Here is a 26,046-nt window from a genome sequence, read left to right on the forward strand (position 1 = left end):
GTAGGTGTCGTCCTTCCCTGTCCGCCTCGTAATCCGTCTCTGGATCACTTCAGTCCCTCCTGCACGTGGGCTTGCAGGGCTGCTTTGGAGCACTTCACTGAAATCCTTTACACGTGCTGATAAATGTTTTTCTTGCAGTTACCGCTGTGATGATTTTGTAGTCAATGATACCAAGCTGGGCCTGGTACAGAAGGTCAGAGAGCACCTGCAGAACTTGGAAAAGTAAGTACGTTGGTTACATCCAGACTGCTTTGGGTATAGTACTGCATCATTTCAGTGGTATTTCTGTTTTACATGTATAGATGTACTTAATGTATGTATTGTGGTCCTTCTGTGTGGGTGATACTGGGTATGTTTAAATATCCTTTTCATCACTGAGAAGCAAAGGTGCAGAACGAATGGATTTGGCTGACCTTGTATGTTTTGTTTCTCGTACAGTGAATGTTGCAGAAGCAGCATGTGGTGATAACAGGAATTTAGATACTGGTTAGCTTTCTTTCTATATAGCCAATAAGTACTGTCTTTTTCCATATAAATGGGAGAGAATTTCCAGAGCAGAATTGTAGTTTTGTTAAAACCAGAGTAAGTAAGTTTCTGGAGCAGAGAAATTGAAGAGAAAATGAAGTAGTCTTCATTGAAGAGAAATACAAAGTAGTATTCATATTAATTGCGTAGTTTGGTTTCCAAAAGAAAGATGAAGAAGGTTTATGAGCTTGGAGTTGTAAGGCAGAGGCATGTTTTTGCTCTGCCGGGCACTGTTCTACTGAAAAGCAGATACTGCAGTCTATGTGATGCAGATGCTGTGGCCAGTGCTAGATAGCAAATAGTCTTTTCACAGTTTGCTTGGAAATCTTATATAATACTAAGCAGAAGTATGTGTGCGTATACACTGCTTCCAAATACAATTGAACGCCCTAGGGTTCAAATAGACTCCCGTTAAGAGATTGCTGTGATTTTCGGGAAGTCTCTGGATCCTCCCTGACTTAAGCGTGCCACTTTCTCTGGCAGTAATATTAACGTTTTCATGACTTTTCCATTCTCTCGTTGCTGGGCTTGTTAGGTATATAATGAGATGTAAAGATATTTAAACATAATGAGAAGTGCACATTTGGATTTTGGAAATGTGCGGGAGATTTTGCTCTTCAGGAGCTAAATGGTACAGTGGAGGATTCCATTGTGTGTAATGACAGTTTTTGAAAGTTTGGAGTTTTTTAATTTAAGAAAATGAATAAAACAGCAACAACACAACAACAACAAACAAAACCCAACCAAACAGACAAAAACACAACCAAAAAAAAAACCACCAAAAACAAAACCAAACTAAAGTCTAGAACAAGTTATGATTTTACAATTAGATTAGAGGGAAGTCATGAACTGGTAGACTTGAGAGGCCAGTAATTTCCAGTGATGTGAAAAACTGATTGCTCTTGTTAGTTAGTGTTACATAACCCTTATAAACTGATATGTTTTAAGAGAACTTGGCTATAATACCTAAGTGCTGGCACATCGAGATATTTTTGGTTCATGGTAATTAGTCCTCATTTTTTGAAGTTGTCTTTCTAAAGGCTTAGATGATTCTTCTTTCAGAAGTGTTTTATGGAAAATTCTGTATTACATGTTCCTTTGATAAAGGAAAAGAAATAATCAATATTTTAGCTAAAAGGTAGCATGCTAATAAGGCCACTCTTCAGGGTGCGTACTGTAGCACGCATAGCTTAATGCAGTTGACTTGGACGTTGGCATTGAAAATGGGATGTGCATCTGTACTCTGAGGGAGGTGTCGTCTGTTTAAGACAATGAAAAGCAGATGTTGCTATCGGGAAGCTCTTGGCTGTCTTAATGACAGCTGATGGCAGACGCAATCACTGTGTCCAACATTAGGAGGGTAATCTGTTGTCCATCGCACACCATTTTGTTTTTCATGGTAAGTAACCTTTCTTAATTACTTTCCAACAGTTCAGCCTTTACATCAGACAGACATAGGAAAAGAAAACTATTGGAAAACTCGTCTTTGAACAGCAAGTTATTAAAAGTAAATGTAAGTAAGATGTATCCGGTACGGTGAGTTTAAAGGGTTTTTCTAAACCTCTTGAGGCTCGTAGTTGGCCCAGAGTTGAAATACTTATGATCAGTTACCCGAGTTGTGCTTGGTGCACTATGTCTTTCTCATTTCCTGACCACACATGTAGGGTTTTTTGGCTTTTTCTGGCTTTACACTGCACAAGGCAGAGAAGCAGGTGCTCTGTGTTTTTTTTTCTAGGGGGATAAGAGACTAATTGTTAGGGAAAATAAAAAAATAAGAAGTTTTTAAAAAAGCTTAGTAAAACTTGCTTTTGAAAGAACTGTGGACTTTTCTGAAAGCTTTTCTCCCTCTCCTGTCTCATCTTCCTGCTATTTTAACTTCACATCTGCAGGGCAGCACCCAGGAGAGGATGATCCAACCCTTGCTAGATAGCTGAAGGGCTACATAGTTTCTTCCAAACAAAGAACGCCCCAAACAATGTCTCTGTTTTCCACAGTTTGGGTTGAGGGACTTGTGAACTTCATAATTACTCCCAGATTTTATGGCGGGAGAGGGGAGACCCTGCTTCATTTTCGGTGGCAGAGCAGAGCTGTTCCTCCTGCGGGACAGCAGGGAGTCCAAGGGGCTGGAGCCATCGCTGCCTTCAGCTACAGGGGCAATTGCAAAGGTGGCTGTGAGAGGAGGATGAATGCAAGTATGAGAGTGGGGTGGGAGCAAAGCAGGCAGTTGCTGTTTTACTAAACCTATACGGGTTTATTTACTTCAAAAATGCATTACCTGCAGTCAGTTTAGGGTCTGCTGAGTGTGTTGTGTGTGCATCCTGTAGTGTCCCAATCATGGGGTTGTTGAGAAAGCCTGGGAGAAATAGTGGTGTTTGTTGTGGTTTTTTTTCCTATGGGAACACACAGCATCATTATCTGGGAAACTCAAAGCCAGCAAGAATGTTAGGCAGCATTTAGATATGGAGAAGACAGAATTAGAAAGCACGAACTTCATGTTGCTTTTATTCTTCTGAGTCTGTGCTGTTTTATAAGTTTTGTTAATACCTGAATATTGCCCATGGCAACAGATGTTCTTTTTATTATTGGCATATTCGATTCTTTTCTAGAAAAGACAGGGCACTGCTGTTTGCATGAGTGCCCTGCTGTCTCACCCTGGGCAAGAGTGAGAAAACAATGTGCTAAGGACACTGTGGCATTTGTACTTTAAAGTTTTCCTCCTTTATTGGAAAACAGGTCTCTTGTTAAAGGTTTCTTACCGAATTGATCAGTTGCTTATGTAAATAATAACTTTTTTTTTAACAGCATATATTTAAATGTCCTGCTGTCATTAGTTCTTCACTAGAGATGATGTTTTTGGTAGATTCGGGGAGAAAAAAGTTTTACTGGAACACTTTGGATAATGTATTTGGTAACGCGGATTTGCATGCGGTGTTTGTGTCAAGCAATATGTTCGAGATACTGCTACTGAAAGATAGTGTAGCTTTTTAGTTCTGTTGGAACAATGAAGAATGCCCAAAAACTTGATGAACTTTCAACATGATACTTTTTAGACAATGTCCAAGTGTTGTGGATTCTAGAAATCGTGAATGCAACACTATCCACGTTTCTCTTCCCTCTCCTCCCAGCCCACTCTGAAGATTATTCAGCAAAAACCAAGCTCATCTGTGGGTAACAGTGCTCTAACTTGCTAAAATTCAATAAATGGTGTAGATTTTCCTTTCGCTTCATTCAACATGTTGCTTTTTCTTTGCACAGTCCCACTTGGCTGTTTCTTTCCATAATAAATGCTGTTGTCTCCCTTTCAAAACCCCTCCTGGCCACCACAGAACCACAGCACGACAGCAGGCTAGGGCTGCTGACTTAAAAACAACCTGCAGCCTGCCACGCTGAGCATATTAGACATGCGACTAGGTGGATAAGGGTTGGTATTTTCATTCTTCAAAGGCACTTCAGGGAAATTGCTGTCCAGGTCTCACTGGACACTATTAGAGTGTGAATATTTAACGATGTACACACATACATTTTGCAATACAAACCTGTGATTAACTCTGTGTTGTCGTGTTCTAGATGTGCTTACACATGAAAAGATGCAGTTGTGTGAGGCAATGCAGGCGGGTCGCAGGAACAACCACAAACTACAGTTGCAGTGCAAAGAGTAAATGTATTTTTGTTGCCTCGCTAACCGGGGATCTCCAGAAAAGCACTTAAGCTCCCAGGGAGGGGTCACACAAGCAAAGATGCAGACGTGGTAGAATTGAGCCCTTGTTGAACATCACAAGGCTGCTCATTTCACCTGTGTATTAGGGATTCACGCAGGCGCAGTTTACCACACTGCTTTGGTCTCTGCCTGAAGGAATTTCAAGGATGCTTGATAAGGTTCCTTTAAGACTTTCACAGGATTATGTTATCTAAACACAGAGGTTCTACTTGTGAAGCCCACAAGGCTAAACAACAGTTAGTGTGATATATTTGTTTTTCTACACCCGAGCTGCAGTCGCTTGAGCATATTTACAGTTATCCTTCTCACCGATCTTCCATTAGTCCCACGCAGTAGCATAGTTTTCTGTTGACAGGAATGAGTAAGAAACAGGTTTCATGTCAAGATGGAACTTGAGGGCAGTTTGAACTGGTGAGGTGGTTGCTTTGGCTTTGAAACTGCGCTTTTCGAACAGTGTGTTTTATTATTGTTGAAATTTATGCCGATATAAGAGTAACAGCTTTGTGCGGAGAAAGCAGGGGAGCAACGATAAGTCTTTCCTTAACCGAACCGTTCTCGTTTCCAGGGAAGCACCACTGCCCTCTGTGCCACAGGCCTCCGGAACCTGGGGAATACGTGTTTCATGAACGCGATCCTTCAGTCGCTCAGGTACTGCTGTGAGAGGGCCGGGGTGCTGCAGCGTTAGGCAAGTCACCGCTGCGCAGAAGCGTGCCTGGCTGTCAGGAGCGGGGCCGTGCAGCTGCCGTGGGGCTGTGTTTGGCAGCGCGAGGGACGCCTGCGACGCAGCGCGCAGAGGCAGCCCGCGCTGTCAGCACAGCCGGGCTTCTTAGGGAACCCTTCTGATACCTCCGTCTGGCATGGTATCTCCTAGTCAAAGCACAGCCAAAATGTAATTATTCTAGGTAGATGGGATGATGATATTTACAGATCTGCTCAGTCATTTGCAGAAGATAATGATTCATGTATCCTGAACCGGTCATAATTGCTGCATGAAGTTGTTTGTGCGTTTCAAAGAACAGGCTCCAGAATACTTAACAACCTCTTTGTTCTCAAACCTTTAAGGATTTAATTCGTTTTTCCTTTTTCTGTAGCAACATTCAGCAGTTTTGCTGTTACTTCAAGGAGTTGCCGGCTGTGGAGCTGAGGAACGGGAAGACGGCAGGCAGGCGAACTTACCACACCAGGAGCCAGGGGGACAACAACGTGTAAGCTGCCTGTTCCTTGCTCACACTGAACTTTATGGAAAACAGCAAATACTTGGCTAGTAGAGCCACTTTACACTTTCACTATTGCAGAATCATAGAAAAATGATTGATGGGGGGACTGAGTCACAGAAAAATAGTTGGCTGTACAAAAAATAAACTTGTATTGCTTGCAGTTCACTTATATAGGCCTGGTGCTGCATGGGGAAGCAATCGGGTACATCAGAAAGCACTGAAGTGTAACTGAGTTTAAGGTTAGGAAGTGCTAGTTATATGAACTCCAGATGTTACGTTACTTAATTAAAGTACAGTCATGGAGATGTGTCTGCAAGTGAACGTAACAAAAATCAGAGTGATTCACAATCTGTAGCTTGCTTAAGGAAGCATTAAAGGGATGATGTTAGCAGAGTCCACGGTGAAATGGCACAAGGTGGATAGATTTTCTGGTGGGTCCTGAACATCTGAAATGTACTTTTCCTCACCTGTGCCTCTCTGCGGCATTGTGGGTAGGATTTTGGCCATAAAGTGTTTGAAGTATTGGAAGGGCTGTTTGCCCAATCATTACAATCTGAACCAAAGTAATGTCTGATAAGTGTACCATCGAGCTAGTAAACCTCTAAGGTTGTAATACAAACCCACATTAATCAACAGCTTTTACTTTCTTTTCAGTTCGTTGGTAGAAGAATTCAGAAAGACGCTCTGTGCTTTATGGCAAGGAAGCCAAACTGCATTTAGTCCAGAGTCTTTATTTTACGTTGTTTGGAAAATAATGCCAAACTTCAGGTAAGTTTTGTAGAATAAGAGTGATATTCGTTTGCAACCTCATGTTGCTGGTATCCTACTCTAAAATTTGCTGAATCCACGGGATGCACTCTATGCAGCTTTCCTATACACACACAAATACGTTTTGAAAAGGATCTTCACTTTGACAGTTCTGTGTTTCCGTGCCGTTTTACCACATGCTACATGTAGCAGTGACAGATGTCTCAAATACTAAAGTAGTAGTAGTTGTACCTTTGAACCAGTGCTCCAAAGGGCAGAAGGCTCACAATCGTGACTGGTAGCCGAGGGCCAGGTGCGTGGTGTTGGCAGAACCCAAGCTGGGCTGCAGTAAGAAAGGGATGTAGTCAGGTTAAAAGAGATACAGCACCTGCAGGCCTACGTGCAAACACACTGGCTGAAACTTCCTTGATTCTCACAAAACACTGTAGTCTGCAGCAGGACATGAAATAAGGGCTAGGAGAAAAAATCTAGTGCATAATAATATGCATTTTGTGCCCATACTGACAAAGAAGACAATAAAAAGAAAGGGAAAAAGAAGGTTACCCGAGTAAATCCGAGTATCATTCCTCTCCAAGGTCTCCCTGTCCTGGCCCCTGAACCTCTTTCAAAGGAGCACTGAAACGTGTTAGGAAATATTGTGATGAAGGTAAGTTGCTCCGTGTTCTCAGGTAGTAAAGATGATCTGTTATCTGTTACCTCTCCAGCAGTGCTGAAAAGATGCTGTGAACACATCTGCTCAATGAGTAACCTGAATAACACAAGTCTGTTTATTCTGTTCTTCACACTGCCAGATGTTTCACTTGGCTTATGAGAATCAAGGAAGTTTAATACCAGTAGTTGCTAACAGCAACCAAAACGTTATAGGCAAATGAACATCATCCATAATGTCCTTGACCAGTTTCCCTGTTACAGTCCTCACTGTAATTCTTGACCAAGTGAGAAACCAGTTCATTAAAGTTTCTCAAGCAAATTTTCAGCACTGTGGGTTCACTGAGAGCTTTTAAAAGAACAAGTGCTGTTTGTTGGGGTTCTCCCACTCCCATCTTCATTCCCGGTTAGTTGGGAACATGTCTATAATTAACTGGTAAGAGAACTCATTAAATCACATGAAGAATAAAGTCAGCTGCTCAGTAAATCCCCGATCCTACACAATCCAGGGAGGAAATCTGAATTTGTTCAGTGCTTAATTGTACCTCTTAGAAGCTAATGATGCTACAATTCTAGTTCTGCTTTGTGTGCTGCTTGTGAGACTGGGAGGAGAAGGTGGGTGGACGTACATGCGGAAGAAATGTGGAGCCAGCAGCATGTTAGTAGCAAAACCAGTCAGTTTGGCTTGTGCTTGCAGAGCCTGAAGTGGTGGGGCAGAAGGAAGAGATGGTTGACTGTCAGAGAAACTGTGCCTTTTGTGGACAAGCGCTTAGATCAGAGTTTATTTTAAAGAGTGCATCTTCCGTATAATCACGTTCCTTTAAAGATCTACATTTATACTTATGCTTTTTAACAAATCCAAAGGTTCTTTCATCTTTCATTAACATAGTTGTATGCAAGTATAAACCCATGCACCAGGAACACAACCAACATTGTGGAATGATTCCAAAGGTTATTTCATCAAATTTGTTGCAGAGCAAGGGTGCCATATACTTCAGAGCTCTTTTGTGAGGAATTTAGTGTTGAAAAGGTGTCTGAAGTAACGACTTCCCATAAATTTCAGCTGTTTATTATGATTGCCTATATGTTCATTAAATTGAAGATACCTCTATTCAGGAAAATAAAAAAAATCCTGTGTTATCTTGGCAACTTCAAAATTATCCTGCAGTGTGCACAGTTCACATGCAGCTTTCAAGCTGAGTTCTGTTTTACTACCTTGTTTCATAGTAGTGTATAATTATTCTGCAGCTTTTAAGTTCTATTTTTGGCTGTGCAGGACCCTGGGCTGTTGAAGCACAGCAGTGTTTCTGCATGCCCGTTTTTCTGTTAGAACAGAAAAACTTTCACAAAAGGCAGGTGGTACTGCTGATGTTTTTCAGGGTGCTGTAAGATCTGCATAAAAGCTCTGTGACCTTTTAAAGCTCTTAGTTTGGATGAACACATTAGTGTCATTCTACAAGATGAAAGGGCTTTATGTCATTTTGTTACATCTAGCAATGATTTGTAGGACATACGTATGTTCTTCCCTAAGCACATCAGCCTCTCATCACATATTCTGTTGCGCCAAGTCTGTTCTCGTTTCTCTCCAACTCTCGGTACTCTGTGCCATGAGTCTTAGGGACATTTCCCCTCGCCTGAGCAGCATAAAAACCATCTCGGCTGGTGTTTCCCAGGCATTCCTGTGTGACAATTGTTGCCCATACTTATGTGGAATAGCGAGGAGGAAAAGGGGCAGGGGCGGCATGATAAGGCAGCTTAAAAGAATGGACAAGGGGAAGAGAAAAAGCCAACTCTGCTCTAGGGATTTTTGTAACGAGGCCTACAAAAACTTGCACGTAATTATGTCAGCGTTGCACAAAACTTTCACTGTTTCACTGTGTCTGCTTTCTGACTTGATCTCAGTGTACATCTTGCAACAGATGAACAGCAGTTGGTTGTTAAATTTGTTGCATGATTTTAGCTTAAGTAAGTTTAAAGGCATATTTTACCCTGATGGCTTCTCTGTTCCCTTCAGTTTGGTTTGTAAGTGGTGAAATAATAATGGTGACTCTTTGAACAGCATTGCTGCTGGTGGCATGACACGTCTGAGACCGGAGCCCTGTCCTAGCAAATGAAATGCTCAGGAGATGCACGTGGTGTGCGGGTTACACAGTGTGCTGTTCTGAGCATGGCTGTCCAGCTCACCCGAGAAGAGGAAATAGATCTTTCAGCCTGATCATTGCAGACTTCATATTGTGGAAAACAAACCCAAAGATTAAATTCCTGGCTTTGGGGAGGGAAAGAAACAGGCAAGCAAACACCTGGAACTGCCGAAGTGAGCGGGATCAGCGGCTGAATGAAAACCGCTCAGAAATACTGACATGGAATCGCACGTGAACAATACGTGTTGTGGTAGCTTTGAGTCTTATCTGGTCTGAGATGTCAATATATTGACCATAATTGATGGTAGTTTCAAAGTGTGGGGGGGAATAGTGTGCTGCCTGAACCTGGTTCATAGCAGTTCTGCAGAGGAATGGATTAAATACAGTCAACAATGAAGAAAAAGGAGAAATGCTTTGCATGAGCCAGGGGAAGTCACTGCTGCCGATGTGTATTTTTCATTAACATTAGCATTTCATTAACATTTTCATGTGAATTGTAGGGTGTTACTAGCCCAGGCTGAGTTTGGTGATGCCAATTAGCATTAAGCCAATAGCTGAGCAAATGTTATGTCTCTTCTGGTCCCTGTTGTTTTCCAGAAGGTCTCTTCCTCTCTAAAATGTATATTCTTAAATGTTTCTCCATCCTCAAAAAGAGACACGCAGAGCGTGAGTGAGCTGCAAAGGACCAGAGGACCAAACCTGCTTAGTTTGTCTAGACACAGCTGTACCTTCCCAAAGGCCACTTGGAAAACTTCTTTTGTACAAAATATGTATGTCTCTGTCAAGTCTGCTCAGTATTATTTAAACAAGCAAAGGCTCTTTCATGTGACCGTGATGCTCTGTGTGCTGGCACTAAACCAACCTGTATAACTGGTGATGTTGTCGCTGTTGTTTCCTTTTCTCTCAAGGGGATACCAGCAACAGGATGCCCACGAGTTCATGCGTTACCTTTTGGACCATCTACATCTGGAACTCCAGGGTGGCTTCAATGGTGTTTCACGTTCAGTCATTTTGCAAGAAAACGCTACCCTGTCTGCAAGCAACAAATGCTGCATGTAAGAAGTGGTTTTTTAATTTCTTCAAAACCCTAATGCCTTTGTGGGGGTGTGCATGTAGTAGATCTCAAATTTCAAATTCATGATTCTGTGTTTAAGTTCTCTTTATAGTGGCTCTGTAATGTTACAGATTACAAAGCTGCAGGTTATAAAGGATTAGCATCCTACAGGATGTGCTTCCTCTCCAAAGGATCAGCATTTTTCATAGGCCTAAGTGAGCATACAGGCTAAGTTGTAAACACATTTTAACTCTTTAGTCTTTCAGAAATAAAAAGAAAATCTTTGTATTTTCTATACCCAGATAGAATTCTTTGTCCAGACAACCTCGTTGTCTTGGGGTGACAGATAGCTTGAATGATACAGGAGCAATAAAGATGGCCAAGTGTTGTAGGTTTAAATTGTCAGCAGACCTCCTGGATTAACACGTGAGCAATGCAGTTAGGCTTTGAAGTCAGTTTTCCTGCAGATGACCTTGCTGTACTGGTGTATCACTTGACACATTTAGAGCTGTTGCCTTTTTTCCTGGTAATTTTGATTTTTCATGGTACTGTGTGTCTTGAAGCAGAGGTGATCCACGTGTTCCGCTCCTCTTTCTGTTCTTCTCAAAATACTGTTCTTTCTGAATTCTGTCCCAGGTGTGTTGTCTCTCCGATTGAGAGAAACCGTTTTAGTTTGTTTCAGGAAGGAATGTTGGGTCAGTTCAGCCTGCACATTTGGTCCTTAACTTCTTGGATTCCCTGTGTAAGAGTTGAGTGCATTTTCCCTTCCTATACCGATTAGGGCATAATAAGCAGGTCCGAGAAGGGCAGGATTTTACAGTTGCCTCATTAGGGAAAGCCTGGAGTTCAGACTGTGCTCTTTACCGCATTTATGTTGCTTTGCTGATGCCTAAAAATCCCACCAAAGAGTCCCAAAATGTGCTTAGAATTGAAGTGTATTTGAAAAGTAACCCAGTTTTGTTTTGTCAACATTTTTAATGTCAAAACCCAAGGAGAATTTAACTTCATTCACGTATCTATTGTAAATATATCTTGAAATTACCGGTTCAAGTGCTTGGTGAGGTGGAGTAAGCTCCTTTCTTTCAAGGGCAAATTAAGGTCACATACACTTAAATGCCGACGGTAAAGTAATAAATGTGCTGTGAATGCTCTCTTCTTGAGCTCTGGTTTATTTGAGGGGACGTTTTCTTCTGCTCAACAAGACATGTTCAAATTACCTTTAAAAGATGTATGTGGAGTGCAGATAAGGAACACAGGTTTCTGCAGGCTGGTAGTGTCGAATCTGTAAGCACAAACTAGCAAGTTTAGGAGTTGTTTAATATAACTTTAAAATTTGTTGGGGGGTTTTTTAATTGCACTATGAGAAGCCTATTACATAATCTGCTAAAAAGATTGAGAGAGTGATGAAAGTATAGAGAAGGATGATGATGCATGTTGTCTATTCTAATGCAACTTAAATTGTCTTGGCAAGGGAAGCGTGAAAATACACTTGAAGAAGTCAAAATTACTTGTAACAAAGGGTACAAAATTAAAACAAAAATATGCTTGGCCTACCTCAGAGGGGAGAGTTTTTGTTTCAGAAACAGCCTTTGATCACAGGGTTAAAATACTGTACCCTGTGAGCATCAGCTCTACCCTATAGAAATGCAATCAACTGAAATACTTTCAACACTGAAATTTTGAGCATCTGGTTAGACCATATGCGGTTCACGCTTTCTTGAGGTACAAGATAAAGCAAAGGTATGATAGCAGCTAAATACTTGTGCGGTACACTTCTGGGTGAATAGAATGCCTGGTGGATGAACTCAATCCCTGCTTGTTACGCTCAGGCAAAGCTGCTCTGCCTGGTAGTGGTGAGTTGTAAACAGTAAACGTAACAAGTGTTGAAAATTAAGCTCAGACATTCTGACTGACTTTATGTCTCTGATGTGGTTTGTCTAGAAATGGAGCGTCTACTGTTGTCACAGCGATTTTTGGAGGCATTCTTCAAAATGAAGTCAACTGCCTAATATGTGGGACTGAATCTAGAAAGTTCGACCCATTCCTAGGTAAGGTGGTGCCTTTTGCTCTCAAGATAGTGGGTGACTTAAGGCAGAAAAATAAATCTGAAACTCGATATATTTAGATGCCACATGACAGAACTAGACTTGTAGCCTGAAAAGATTAAGCATTGTTTTATTCAGCCTTATTTTTTTAATCTTTGTTTTTCTAGACCTTTCACTAGATATTCCAAGTCAGTTCAGAAATAAACGTACTAAAAATCAAGAAAATGGACCAATGTGCACACTACGAGGTAAGAGTGCTTGGATAATGAAATCATTACCAGGACTAAGAGTATATACTGTTTAGAGTACCTGTTTCAGAATAGCCAGGCATTCACCTGGGGTGTGACATGGTTGCCACATGCCCTCTAATTCTGTGAGAATCTGTGGTAGAAGAAGGTGCCAAAATAGTTTTCTGTGCAGGTTTTACCCCAGTCAGTGTGTACTGACACACTACTGGGATAAGCTGGGGCTAAGAAGTGCTTCAGGGGGTCAGCCAAGTATCAACAAGGATTCCAGCAGAGGTTTTTCTTTGGTTAGTCTTTCTTAGGAAGTCATTTCGTTTCCTTTGAAAATAGTTACGCTGAATGTTGGACGGAATCTCATTTGAAAGATGCCAGTTTCCTGAATGCCTTTTTTTCTCTCGAACTGCTTATAGCTATGTTTTAAGAAATAGGGAATGCTGCATGTTACTGTATGAAAACACAGCTTTTTGCTGCACAAGTGTATCTAATAACTAAATTGACTGCAGCAGATAGGCACACCTCTATATTGCTCTGTTTGTTGTATTTCATGTTACAAAGATCACTTCATGTCATCTTGAATCTGTTTTCTTTGTGTGGGTATTTTGTTTTTTGTATCTCGTTCTTTTTTAGATTGTCTTCGCAGTTTTACAGACCTGGAAGAACTTGATGAGACAGAGCTGTATATGTGTCACAAATGTAAAAAGAAACAAAAGTCCACCAAAAAATTCTGGATTCAGAAACTACCAAAGGTTCGTGTAAGCATGAAAAGGTTGCAGTGTGATGTCAAAGGAAATGACCAACGTCTAACCCTCCCGTGGGCTATTGCTGATGTCTAACACTAAGTTCAACCTCTTCTTCTAATGCATCCATTTATGTTTTTTTTAATCCCATAGGTGCTATGCTTACACTTGAAACGATTTCACTGGACAGCATATCTGAGAAACAAGGTTGACACCTACGTTGAGTTTCCCTTACGAGGCCTAGACATGAAATGCTACTTGTTAGAGGTATGAAGACTCACTGATAATTTCTGTAGAACTTTGTTACATGACATATGTCTTTATTACAAGTTATAGTAGGTGCCATTGAGATCTGAAGTGTTTTCTGTCTTTCTACCCGCAGCCTGAGAACAGCGGCCCTGAAAGCTGCCTGTATGACCTCGCGGCCGTCGTTGTGCACCACGGTTCGGGGTGAGTGCTGCTCGGCACAGACCTTCTCCCCACCCACACATGCAGAGCTGATGGAGGTTTTGCTTTTGCTGTTGCTGTTGAATGTCTTTATTTTTACTGGTAGAAATAAGCAGTAATTTATAAATTTACGTGGGACTAAGCTGAATTAACTTCAGACACATTATGCAGTTATTCCTGTGAATGACCACTGGCAGGCTCTTTGAGTAATGACTAGAAGTGTGAGACAGAATGTAAACAGCCTAGTTGCTCTAGGAATGGAAAGCCCTAAGCCCTTCCAGAAGTTAACGCCTCATTTTGAAATTCTTAGTACAAAGCAGAAATATTTTTTCCTCTTTCATTCACTTTGAAATGCACATGTGCATTTATACTAAAAGAGTGTGTGTGCATGTTGGAACAGCTGTAGACTTAAGACTGGCACAGTGAAAGAATTATCCTGTATGTACATTCTCTCCTGCAGGACTGAACTTCAAAATGAGTGTTAGCTAGCAGGCAGGCCACCAGGCTGCCTAGTGTTCATGTTTTGAAGTAAAAGTAGCTGGGTGTGTATTGTTTTGGGTTTTTTTTATCCTTTTCCCAGCCGTGTAAGGATCTGTTGAAACTAACAGTAGTAGGGATTAAACAACTGTTTATCCTCCGAGAAATCTGGTCGTCTTGTTCAGGTGATCACTCTGCTATGGGTGTGAGCTGTGAAAGAAGTTTTCCGAAACAAACAAAACCCTGCTAATGAAAACCTTGCTGATAGCTGAATTTAATCCAAAGATAGGAAACAAGTTCTGTCCAGAAAGCCCATATTTTTTTTGCTTTTTCTAGATGAATGGTCTGGACTCTTTTTAAAGAAAGATTTGGCTACCAAAGACAGCCCTTGTGGCACCACAGCGCAGCTGACTGGTGCTTCAAAGTCTAGTAAAACTATAAGGACAGCAAGAGAGCTGCTCGTGATTAGAATGGAATGAGATGGTTGGAAACGTAGAGTGTGTGTTATAACGTGTAAGGGTGATGAAAATTGAGGGGTTTGTAGTTGTGGTGTGTTAGATTCAAGAAATACAGTGCCAAGATGTGGATCTGTTTAAGATGAACTTGAAAATTTTTCTTCTTAGTATTCTGGGATTAGTTTTACTGTGAGTGCTTTTGATTATATTTAAACTATGCAAGTCTCTCTAAAAGTAAATGGGGTAAATTTCAGAAATAATAATAACAGAGCATAGTGAAATATTTATAGCTGATGCTTGAATATTAATAGATGATGGACTAGATTTGTATGTAGGCAGATGTGGAAGTTCAGTGTTGCAAGAAGCCTTGCTTGCACAAAAACTATGGGGTGCTAATAAGTTCATATACAAAAGCCCTTCAGTTCATCCCAGTAAGTGATTATTTTACTTACCACTGTAATTTGGAGAGCTTTGAGCCCCACAGAGTTAGAAGGGAAGCACCTTACCAGCTGTTGTGGGGGGCTGTCGGGTCCGTTCTTCCTCTGGTTTCCGGAGGTCTCTTAGCGCTAGCGGAGGCGCGTCGGGGAGCGCGGTGCTCGGTCTCTTCTGACTGTGCTTTCTCTCCGCGCCTGCCCCGCTGACAGCGTCGGCTCCGGACATTACACCGCGTACGCAGCTCACGAAGGCCGCTGGTTCCATTTCAACGACAGTACTGTAACTCTGACCGACGAGGAGACTGTGGTAAAGGCCAAGGCCTACATCCTCTTCTACGTGGAACGGCAAGCCAAATCTGGATCAGATAAACTTTAATACCTCCTTTTAATTCTCACTTATCAAGTCCACCGGACAAAACATTTCCATTTTCCATAAATACTTGATCCAAGACTATTAATTTCATTGTGCACTTTTCAATTTCCTCTTGTGGGTTTTAGTTTTGTTGTGTCGATGGTAGCATTTGACTTACTGAACTTGGACACAAACTAACTTTTTTTTTTAGTTATACCAGAAAACCTCAGCAGATTTTGGTTTGCTGCTTTAGTTATGATAACTCGATTTTTATATATATAGTTTCATGAAATACTTAGTTATTTGACTTTTTTATATTAATGTTTTCAGTTCTCACTTTCTAAAGGCACATTTACATCGGAGAAGCTTTCCTCCTTACAAGCAAGATAAATGTGCTTCTGATTATGAAGAGCAATACAACTTCATGCTGTTCTCACAGCTGTTATGTAGATATGAGTTAATCTCTTTAAATCACAGAATTGTTTGCACGTACTATTTTCCCTCGTGCAAGAATTAAACAGCGACCTCTGAACAATCGTTCTTTGTCTGCAGAAGAGAGATGTGGCATCATTAAGTAGACCAGGTAATTGCTGCTATATTGGTGTGTATTCAGGCTGCTGACTTTCAGGAATCATTGTAAATAAACCATTGGTTCAATTGTATCTATACAGCAGTTTAATTCAAGTATTCCTCACGTATGCTCTGCCCTCCCTCCATCAAATTTTCTAAAAATTATCTTAAAATATATTCATGTCTAAATTGTGTTGAGATTTATGTTTTTTTAACCGAACCTGAATTGCCTTAGACATCTCTTGTTTTAGACTCATCCTGAAATTTGATGGCAAACACTTACTTGCTTGAGGACTTGGAGACTTCTGGCAGTGGGACCCCAACCCTCCTTCCTGGTGGGCACTGGGAGTACAGCCCCGAAGTTTGGGGTGTGTGAGAACAGTCTTAGGTCTAAATAGAGCTCGTGTCTGCTAAATGCCTGCAGCTCACTTAGAACTGAAAGGAAGCAGACGGTGTTATGGATGCTTTGCATGACAATTGCATCAGTTCAGATGCAAACTAAAGGGAAGATGCTCAGATGCACAACACAGCCTGCCTGACAGGAGGTGATGAGGCCAGAGCAGGTAGTACTTTAGCTAATACTAATACACTGGTACGGTAGCTGCCTAAGCATCGGCCCAGTGTGGGACCTTTACGGTCTCCATCTGAACACTGGAGGCATGATATAGTTTCTAAAACTTGGCTATGTAATGGAGAAAGACTTCTGGCTGATATGATTTTTAAAAGGTGGACAGAAAACCTGATATTGCAAAAACCAGGAGTCCCCCCAAAACATCTGAAATTAGACAAATGCTGCATTTCAGTTCTGTTGCCCCAGCCCAGCCTATGACTCGCTCCTGTGTGCCCAACAAGGAACCGGACACCCCTAAAATCTCAAAAGCATGGTAATAAGAGTAGAATTTACTTAATGTAGTCACACAGTCAAACTCGGCCTTTTAATTACGGTAACAGTAAAACAGAGTAGTTTGAAAACATGTAAGAACTCAAGGAAAATGTGATTTCCCTTTTTAGTTAAAGCTTCTGAAAGACATCAGAGTACACAATAAGACTTTCCCTACAGGTTGTACCCACAGCTCAACCTGCATGTGGAGTAGGCAGCAGTTCATTATATTTGCTGTGGGTCACCTGCTAGCTGACAAGTATAGAGACAAATTGCAATCAGATGGTTTTTCTTTAAATGTCTGTCCTCATAGCTTTTTCACAACATGTTAAACCAGGGAAGAGAGAAATTGGCTTAATATGAAACTGCGGAAAGCATTCAGCGTTGCTGATGGTGTATGAATACGTAAACTGTAGACTAGTTAAAACAGATCGTGATTGTTATTTGATACGTTAAGTGACATATATAACAACATCATCATAACAACAATAAATAGAACTATGCATTGATTTAAATAGTATGTAGTTTGTCACCTACCGTTTCTCGCAGCCAGAGCCTTTCTTCTAGTCAGAATAGACAGCTGGTATTGTTTGTACAGGCAGAAAAAGGGATTTGACAGACGTCATTGGTGTGTGGACAAGTGAAGTACCTTAGCACGTCATTCCCCTGAAGGGCAGCCTGGCTGCTCAGTTGAAGTGAGTGAAGTAGATTCCATCTATAGCTGCCTTTTGTCTGCATGCTACTTGGATTGAATTGCTTTAGAAAATTAGTTTTGAGAATACAAAGCTTAAAATACACAACTAGCTATGGGCCAGCAGCAGTTTAACTGACAGTAGTGAGGCGTATGCAGTGTTCTCGCAAACCAGTGATGTAAATGTGCCTTTCTGTATTTTTAGAAACTTAAATTTGTAATCTTCAGCAACATTCACTTATTGTAAGCAGCTTCTACTTCTCCAGTTAATATTTTTTTGGGTCAGAGTTATGTTCTCACTTCAGTATGTTCCTTTCAGCAACATTTGCTCTGTAACGTTAAGGTCTTGGGCAACGGCATCCAGCATGGTCCGTTTGAGACACAGCCATGGGAACACAATGCAATCAGGTCAGTCTTGTTCATGCAGCAGGTGGTGACAAGGACTCAGCCATATGCTCTGCTGGAACAAGTACGTTGTAAATCCTTTCCTAATTTAAGTTTCTCCCACTGCAAACCCAGATGGACAGTATGAACACTTCGTTGTGGCAACACAAGTATTTCTCTTCCTGGTGGAGAACTTTGCTTATCCGCTGTATTCTATTCAGTGTGGTGTCAAAAAAAAGTTAAAAAGAAGAAAAAAAAGTAAAAAAAGAAAAACGTAACTGAGCACTGAACCAGTAACATATACTGCACCTGGCCTAGTATTACATTTTTAACCTTACTTGTATATCCTATATTTATCTACTAGCGTGGGGGAGGGGGGTGGGATATCTCATGTCATTTAAGCCAAATGTTTCTTTTCTACTTACTGCTGATCATAGTACACACTAACTGGCAAGAATTTTTTTCTTGCTTGTGACTGCTCTGCAAGCAACAACTGCTCTCTGCAGTTCAGAGACTTGCGTATTTTTCACCAAAATCCGTCTGATCAAAGGTTGTCCTTTCGTTAGTGATTGTTCAGCCACGTCTACAACTGGAGATGGGATTTACGTCAAACAGAACGGCAAAATGTCCAGCTCTCGGAGAACCCTTTGCTTTAGCGTGTTGTTCAGTGAGCCAAGGGCAGCAGTGTGCAGAACTGTAGGGCCCGTGCAGGCAGAGCTCCTCCTCGGGGTCTGCTCAGAAGGTGCTTTCCAGGTGGTGACAGATGTCAGTGGGGAGAGTTTGAAACTTTCGGACAGGGGCAGTGGGCTTGTATCAAAAGCAGGAGGCCATTTGTAAGGATTTTGCTAAATCAGTGGAAAGCATAACACGTGGTGGTCGAAAGTTTCCCCAATAATGTTTCATTACTGATGTGTCTTGTGTCTTACTGATGAGGTAATCAGCACCTTGAAGATTGATTCCAATGTGCTTTAGGATATCCTCAAGTACTGTAGTGCCATAGTTGTAATTGTTTACCATTAAAAGCTAGTGTGTAATTTTCAGTGAGGATTACTGACTGTGCTCATCTTGCGTGTTTCTGGAGCATTTCCAGGTTGAATGTGAATTATATCTCATTCACACAGTGTGTTTATGGAAAATGTGCCATTAAAGTGTCTCCTTTCCTTAGAAAATGAAACTCCTCTTGTCCTTCTACAGTTGTGCAGAATATCATTAGTGTAAATCTGTCAAACACGGGTAGTAAACTATTTTAACTTGTTCTCGGGACAACAAAATACAGCAAAGAGAAGTGTTCCCAGTATTTGGCACCTCTACCAAAACTTAGTACCTACACCCGAAGAGGACCTGCCGTCCAATTTTAAAGGCCTTGTCACCCATTCTTACGTCAGATTCTGGCGGGTGTCCTCTGTGTGGTGTGAGTCCATCCTAGCAATGGTAACTTTGGTTTCTTACAAATAATATTCCCGTGTTTCTTACCACTCTGATCAGTCTCGACTGTTTAAAACTGCTCAAAAATGAAGGTAAGTTCTCAGAAGGATGAAGGGACAGAGTAAGAGCTGAAAAATAGTAATCTGAGAGCACAGAAGAACAGCTGCTGGCACACCGTGTAACTGCTGTTTTCCAGTGACTGGCTTACCTGGTACGTGAAATCATCTGCCATCCCTGTCCCTTTCTTGGCTTCATGAAGTACTGATGCCACTGCCCGCCGGTGCGGAGCAGGAACCTCCTCCTTGTTTCAAGGGAAATATTAAATGACAAAGAATATGAAACCAAAAAGACTGGCAATTGTTAAGCACAGCTTACCGTACATAACTGAAAATTACTAACTCTGAAGAATTAAAGAGATCTGCAATGGCTGTTTCTTTGAGTCACTGCATACACGTTACTCAAGCCCAGATGAGAAGCTAAAATAATTGTTGCAGACTGCAAATGGATTTGGAGTCTTGTTTTTCAGAGTTGGTTTTCAAACTGCGTTCTCAGGGTAAGAAGCAAAAGGTGAACTTTTGGTCTCCCTCAACCCTGTCATGTATTGAAACAAACCCAATTAAAATACGTAGGTTCATAAAATCGCCCAGCTGCTAAAAATGTGCCAGGCACTTCAAAAATTCCTGCAGGGCTGTTTTGCTGTTAATATCTACTAATTAGTTGAATGTATTATTTTCCTGTGTTAACAGCAGATAGATGGGCATATACTACCTTGAGCATGTTCAGTTCACAAATGTGGAAGTTGCAGGGCTGTTGATTGGTTTAATTCCAGCCTGCCCTTTGCTGTAGCTTTATTTTTCTCCCAGGAGGGATTTACAGCTACACTTTCTTCCTTTACTCGAAAACAAACACTTCTATTTGTAAAGCAGTTCCATATATTCTTTCCCCACCAAAAGTTCCAAGGCTGCAGTCACGAACTAAACCACACACTAAACAGCACAAGAAAACTTGTGAAACTCAAGTTAATAGAAGACATCTCTTAAAAGCACACGCCTCCGAGCAGCCAAACATAGACCTGCTGTTCCATGCATGTCTTCCTGTGTACCGTTACTTTCCTCACGCAAAAGGTGGGTAAATAGCTAGCGGTGTTTATTCAAATAACTGTACAGGAAACTGCCCAGAAGTCTGAGGCTTGTAAATTGAAGCTGCAGGCTCTGTGTGTGTGTGCGCGCTTTAAAACAGCCAGGGAGCCTGCAGCTCATTTCACAACCTCTTTGTGAACGTTCATTATCCAATGTAATGGTCCCTGAGCATGAAACTGAAGTGCAACCTTAGAAAAATCAGTGAACAAATCAAGACTAAAACCGTTTTACACTGCAAAGACAAACTTCTGCTCAGGATGCCAAGTGCTCCAAACCTGAGAGGCTGGCAGAGCTGTTCCTTGCAGCTGTGGCTACACCCCCCACCCTGTCCCCAGCCCCCGGTTCGTTAACGCTGCACAAGAACCTCACAGAACTTCAGGAGCGCCTAAAAGGAAAGAAATCCCTTTTAAGGAAGCGTTTCTTGACAGCCAAGTGCTGCTATTCTACATGCCCATTCCATTCCCTTGTAGAAACAACAACAGTTGGTTGCATGCATGTTTCTTTCCCCTGTTCCTAGCGTCTGCACCAGTTGTTTGCCAAAAATAAACACCGTTCCACAACCATATATGTACAACAGGCTCCTGGTGCTCCGGAACCCCCTCCAGCAGTGCCGTTTGCTCCAGAAGGCCAGCGACAATCTTCTTTGTAACTCACTATGCATATAACCCAGCTGAATCGGGAATGCCTTTTACATCTGTTTTCTTTTCTGGACAAAAATAGTAGGAAAAGTTTAGCAGAAACATGTCAGCAGTTGCTAGAAGTGTTTCAGGATCCTTCACTGTGGTGTTTGCTGAACTTTCATTCTCCAGCGGAACTAAAGAAGAATAATTTTCTCTTGGGACCTGCTTTAAAGTACTTATCCATCTGCTGGTACTCGGAGAGAGTCAAGGTGTGTAACATTGAGGACTGGATGAAAAACCGTTTCCAGAAAGACTTCTGTAACAGGCATGAAAACACTGTCAGTGACTTTTTACTAGAAGTTTGCAACAGGTACGTTCTTTGGGTGTGAAACTCTACCTCTGCTGTATTTGAAATGAGAGAATTGAGAGCTGTTTACTCCGTACATCCTACCTAAAATGGACCACTTGAGTATGTGAGTGCTCTAACTTGGCAGTTTTGATATAGTATTAAATTTGTTTTATAGTGGCAGTAGTGTATACTTCTTATTGACTTTCCTTAAGCCTGTTTTTCCTTATTTTTTAAGAGTGAATAATTAATATGGGAAAGTGCAGTGCTGCCTGTTGCTTAATTGAAATGTATCCGTGCAGCAGTGCAAAGCACTGTCGGGGGTACAGGAGGGGGCTAGAGGAAAGATGTCATTTCAGATAGTGAATAGATGTCATAACAAAACTAAGTTCATTAAACATGTTACTAAGGACCAAATCTGTTTCATTGTAAGAAATAAGTACTGCTTTTGTACTGAATTTTCTAAGCTTCCTTACGAGGAACCGGGTGCCGGTGCTGAGCTGGCACAGCTGTGTGCCCAGCCGGCCCCCGGCTTTGTGCCACAACACGGAAGGCAAAACGCTCTCTTGGGAAGGAACGGCTTTAAAAACCAAACGGATTTCAGGACGCTGACAGGACACATTTTCTTGGTGAGAAGCAGCAACAGTGCGATCTCAAAACAAGGACTGAAATGTCCTTGTGCATTCGAATATTAAGTTGCAAGTACAGACTTGAGAAGTAATTATTTTAGAACAACTGATAAAAATTTGGATTAATTAGCAAAGTATCATTAGGAAGCACATGTGCCTATAAACAAGCGTGTTGGAGGAAGTAGTCCCTCATTTAGGTACTGGAATATCTACCGTGAGGCCACACTTAAGTATTTACAATTTTTTTGCCGTCACGAATTAGGATTCAGAAAGAGGACGCAAGACCATAGCTTTGCAGAAGTAGTTCGAGTGCCTTTCTCCTCTGCAGAATCCATAACCCCAAACTGGTTGCTGGACAAAAATTCAAAGCAAAGCCTGAGTAGTAAGCAAGTCCATAAAAAAATCCACAAATGTCTTTCAGCCTGACATGGGTTTGTTTCCACAACTTAAACTGAGCTCCAAAAGACAGTTCAATATTGGCAGTCACCCCTGCTCCCTTCTCATCCTTTTTAGCCTTCCTAAGACAAGTTACTGCCTTTTATTTTTTGCAGCAACCCACTGAAAGTATTTCCATCTGAACAAAACAGCGTTCTGTGCGGAGAATGAAGCCACAGGAGATGGCAGGTCAGAGCCTTTCCTGACCTTGCCTACTTTAAAACATTTGTTTCTCTAACTGTTCATAAGTGTGAAGGAAAAGAGTAAAGAAAAAGGAGGTGGTGCAGCTGACATGATGTTGCTCAGAAGGTGAAGTCAGGCAGCAGCTGGGGGCTGCAGGGGGTGTGGAGAAAGAGGAATGTTCCACGTAGGAGTTTTTAAGCAGCACACATGCTGCAGTGCTGGCCCAGCCCCTTGTTTGCCCCGCTGCTGCTCTGCACCCCAAACCCAGCACTGGCTGGGCACAGATCAGCTCCTACAGGAGGGAGGCGGGCTGAGAGTTCTGTACAAAGGTCCCACAAGGTCATCGGCGTTGCTGCCATCAGTTTTCCTCACAACGACAGAGTCTAATGGAGTCCTGAGCCATCAGAGAGACAATAAGCTGCACTGAGCTAATGGCTGGCTCAGCTGAGCTGCTGCTCCCTGCAGAGGGGCAGGCCAGCACCAAACACTCTGTACTAAAGGCCTGGCAGGTGGGTGCACAAGGGTCCTCGCAAACATTTCTATCCAGCACAACAGCGGGCAGTAACTGGTCTGCTCCAGTTTCCCGCACAAGGACAGTCAGTATAAGTCATCACACACTGACTTGGAACAGGCTCTTTCTGCGCTTTCCCAGATCTACCCAAGTAACAACAAAGTAAAAGCTTTTTTGTTTGCTGTGTCACTGTTTCGCAGCAGAGTTCTTACCAGTTTCAATGGTTTGAAGGAAGGTTGAAGAGCTGTGTGGGGTTCAAACATCAACACTCTCAGGTAGTGGCTGGCACCTAATTCAGGAAACCCGAAGAGCTGAAACACACCCATTAATCCCTGTAAAATCAAAAGCAGGAATGTCTGTCTTGCCCACAGTCAGCATGTGCACACAGCAGCCTCTGCGCTCTTGTCCTCCAGTCCATCCTGACTTACATCTCGTCCCTGCTGGGTCTTCCTTTGCCACACTTGGAGAAGCGCAGCACCATGCAGCTCCTTAGGAAAAAACAATGCAGCTACGGCTTAAATAGGCATTTGCGTCCCCTTCTCCACTAGGTCAGCTGAGCTATAGACATTGCTACCAACAGGAAAAGTTTTGCAATTAGTAAAGCTGAGAATTAAGATCTATTTTAACTATGTCCCCACTTAAACCCATGCTTTCTTACCCCTCCTGATGGAAGAGGAGGTATTTTTCTAACTTCTGTATTTATTCTTGACAATACGAGCCTCTCCAAGCTCCATTATGTATTTTTCCCCTCATCTCACCTGCAACCATCATGTTTTCAGATGTCCAAACCTGCTGTCTCTGACGCTGTCAGGATGTGGCCACATTACAGACGATTGCATCTTGCTTCTCCTCAAGAACTGCCCAAACCTCAGGACACTCAAACTGGAGAACTGCGTGCGGATCACTGACCGGACGCTGGAAGCGGTGACCCTGCACGGGGGATCGCTGCGAACGCTCCACGTGGATTTCTGCCGGAACATAACACGGGCCGGTCTGGAGAGAGTCAGGGAAAAACGTCCTTCGGTAACGCTGAGAGCGGAGAGAAGTGCTGACATGATTCCAGACAATAAGCCAGAAAAAAAGTTGACGCTTGAAAAGGCATCGCGAAAATTGGTTCAGCTTTAAGTGCAACAAATTGCATAAACTGGGTCAATGTGGGTGTTTTACCTGAGTTCCACTCTCCTCTCAGGCACTGTAGCTTCAATGAACCGTGGCTGCTTTCCTGCATTTACAAATGGTTGTAAAGGCTGCAGCGTCTCCACTGGGGTCTTGAGGAAAAACCTGTTTGCATTCTGTTCTTTGAAACTGGAAAACCCTGCGTTGCTGCCACGAATGCCAGACCTGATTAAGGCTGAAAACTTCAACTTTGAAACCCTCATGTCGCAGCTGAGCGGAATGCACCTCACTCAGAAGAGAAGCAGCAATATGTTGTATTGCGGTAAAAATGGTAATTTGACAGAGTTCAATAAATTTGATAGAATTTAATAAATTTTAACAGTGCTTTGACAAGGTTTAGTAAGCCTGATGGCAAGGTTCCCCTTATTGATTACTGCATGGAAGAAACATACAAAGGCGAATGGAGTTAGAATTGAGTTTGAACAATTCACACCGAGTCAGGAGATGCAAAGAGAACCCTCCTGTTGAGTCGTGAGGTTGGGACCAGACCCCCTCGCTTTCTGCGCTCCTTATGTAACGGGAAAGGGCATAAAGCCACGGCAGATAGAGTCACTGTATGAGTTACATCAATTTCAGAGAGAGAGTTATTAACAAAGATCTGTGAAAGGGTTTATCCATATGGTCATTCCCTCTGCTGAGGCCAATAAGCACACCACCTAAGATGTTTCTAGCAAAAGCAGAGTACCTGACAACCGACACTTGCTCAGCGATTAACATTTGTAGCCAATTTGTTAGGCTTATTTATTAAATGAGGGATGCACGGCAGCGTGTGCAAAACACAGTTTTACCCTCTGCATGATGTACTTTGACAAGATATGCAAAGATTTTTTGAAGTTGGCATTAAAGGAAGCACAATATGAACAAATGCTAGTTTACGTAACTAACCTACAGGAAAAGACAGTGACTTACAACCTATAGCTTTAAATGTTAAATTAGGAACACACTACAGTCCAGACCTACAGAAGCACCCCATTTCTCACTGCAAAAGACAAACCAAATAGCTATTTTCATCCCAAACCACAAGGCTGTGACTTTCCTGCATGCTGCTCTGCCACACGGAAGTGAAACAACTTCTTTTGTTTTTTAATAAAGGGTTGCCGTGGCATCGTCTGCAAAATTTGACACAAAAGGCCGGCACAGTTTAATTCTGCCATATAAAATTTGCCTTGATAGAACACACTGGGATTTGATTGTGGTATCGAGTACTCGCAACCGGCAACACCACATTCCAAGGCTTTTCACACGCTGGTGGATTTCTGCCTGAGGAAAGGTGGACATTTCTGAGCACCACCTCACCCAGTCAGCCGCACTGCAGAAGCTGCACTTCTTCAGTCTGTCTCAGTATAACAACACAGAAAAAACATTGCGAGGTTTGGATTATTCAGGTTTTTTGTTTGAGCTATAGCATGCCTTTTTAAAAGCACCCCAACTCAAACCCCACACTTTATTTTAATAGACTATATTCCTAGGGCTTATTCTTTCCTCTGCAAGAACTGATGAGCTGGCTATGAGCTCCCAAAAACATTCCTTATGTGTCACATCAGAAATGGAAAGAGGACTTTACAGCTCTCAACAGAAGTGAATATACTTACTCCTCCTTTCCATTCTGCTTAATTGATCCACAGATATCTTTTGGTACTCTGATTTGTCTGAGCTAAGAAATAAATCACAGCATTACAGAAACTTAGTCAAACACAGCTGAAATTCTAGAGAAACCCTCGGTTGGTCTGAGTATCTGTAAGAAGTGCTCACCCAGAAGACAAATAAAATAATTTCATGATTGTTTCTTCACAA

At 42.0% G+C, this 26,046-nt stretch overlaps 2 protein-coding genes across 2 annotated transcripts in view; both read left to right on the forward strand.

The window, feature by feature from the left end:
• Window positions 1-18,149, forward strand: part of USP3 (ubiquitin specific peptidase 3) — a 43,852-nt gene extending 25,703 nt beyond the window's left edge. The window contains exons 4-15 of the mRNA XM_080351073.1: window positions 139-222; window positions 1,957-2,038; window positions 4,809-4,891; window positions 5,335-5,448; window positions 6,115-6,228; window positions 9,926-10,072; window positions 12,013-12,119; window positions 12,284-12,364; window positions 12,989-13,107; window positions 13,252-13,365; window positions 13,481-13,548; window positions 15,122-18,149. Of these exons, the coding sequence (XP_080207199.1) occupies window positions 139-222; window positions 1,957-2,038; window positions 4,809-4,891; window positions 5,335-5,448; window positions 6,115-6,228; window positions 9,926-10,072; window positions 12,013-12,119; window positions 12,284-12,364; window positions 12,989-13,107; window positions 13,252-13,365; window positions 13,481-13,548; window positions 15,122-15,287 (1,279 nt within the window). The 3' untranslated portion in view covers window positions 15,288-18,149. The remainder of the gene's footprint in view (window positions 1-138; window positions 223-1,956; window positions 2,039-4,808; window positions 4,892-5,334; window positions 5,449-6,114; window positions 6,229-9,925; window positions 10,073-12,012; window positions 12,120-12,283; window positions 12,365-12,988; window positions 13,108-13,251; window positions 13,366-13,480; window positions 13,549-15,121) is intronic.
• A 2,858-nt stretch (window positions 18,150-21,007) lies between these two features.
• FBXL22 (F-box and leucine rich repeat protein 22) lies at window positions 21,008-24,201 on the forward strand (the record flags this gene model as incomplete). Its single annotated transcript, XM_080350895.1, has 2 exons — window positions 21,008-21,342; window positions 23,856-24,201. 2 exons carry the CDS (start codon window positions 21,008-21,010, stop codon window positions 24,199-24,201), a joined length of 681 nt encoding a protein of 226 aa, XP_080207021.1.
• Window positions 24,202-26,046: the final 1,845 nt, after the last annotated feature.

This window comes from Nesoenas mayeri, assembly GCF_963082525.1.
Source record: "Nesoenas mayeri genome assembly, chromosome: 11".
Lineage (NCBI taxonomy): Eukaryota > Metazoa > Chordata > Aves > Columbiformes > Columbidae > Nesoenas > Nesoenas mayeri.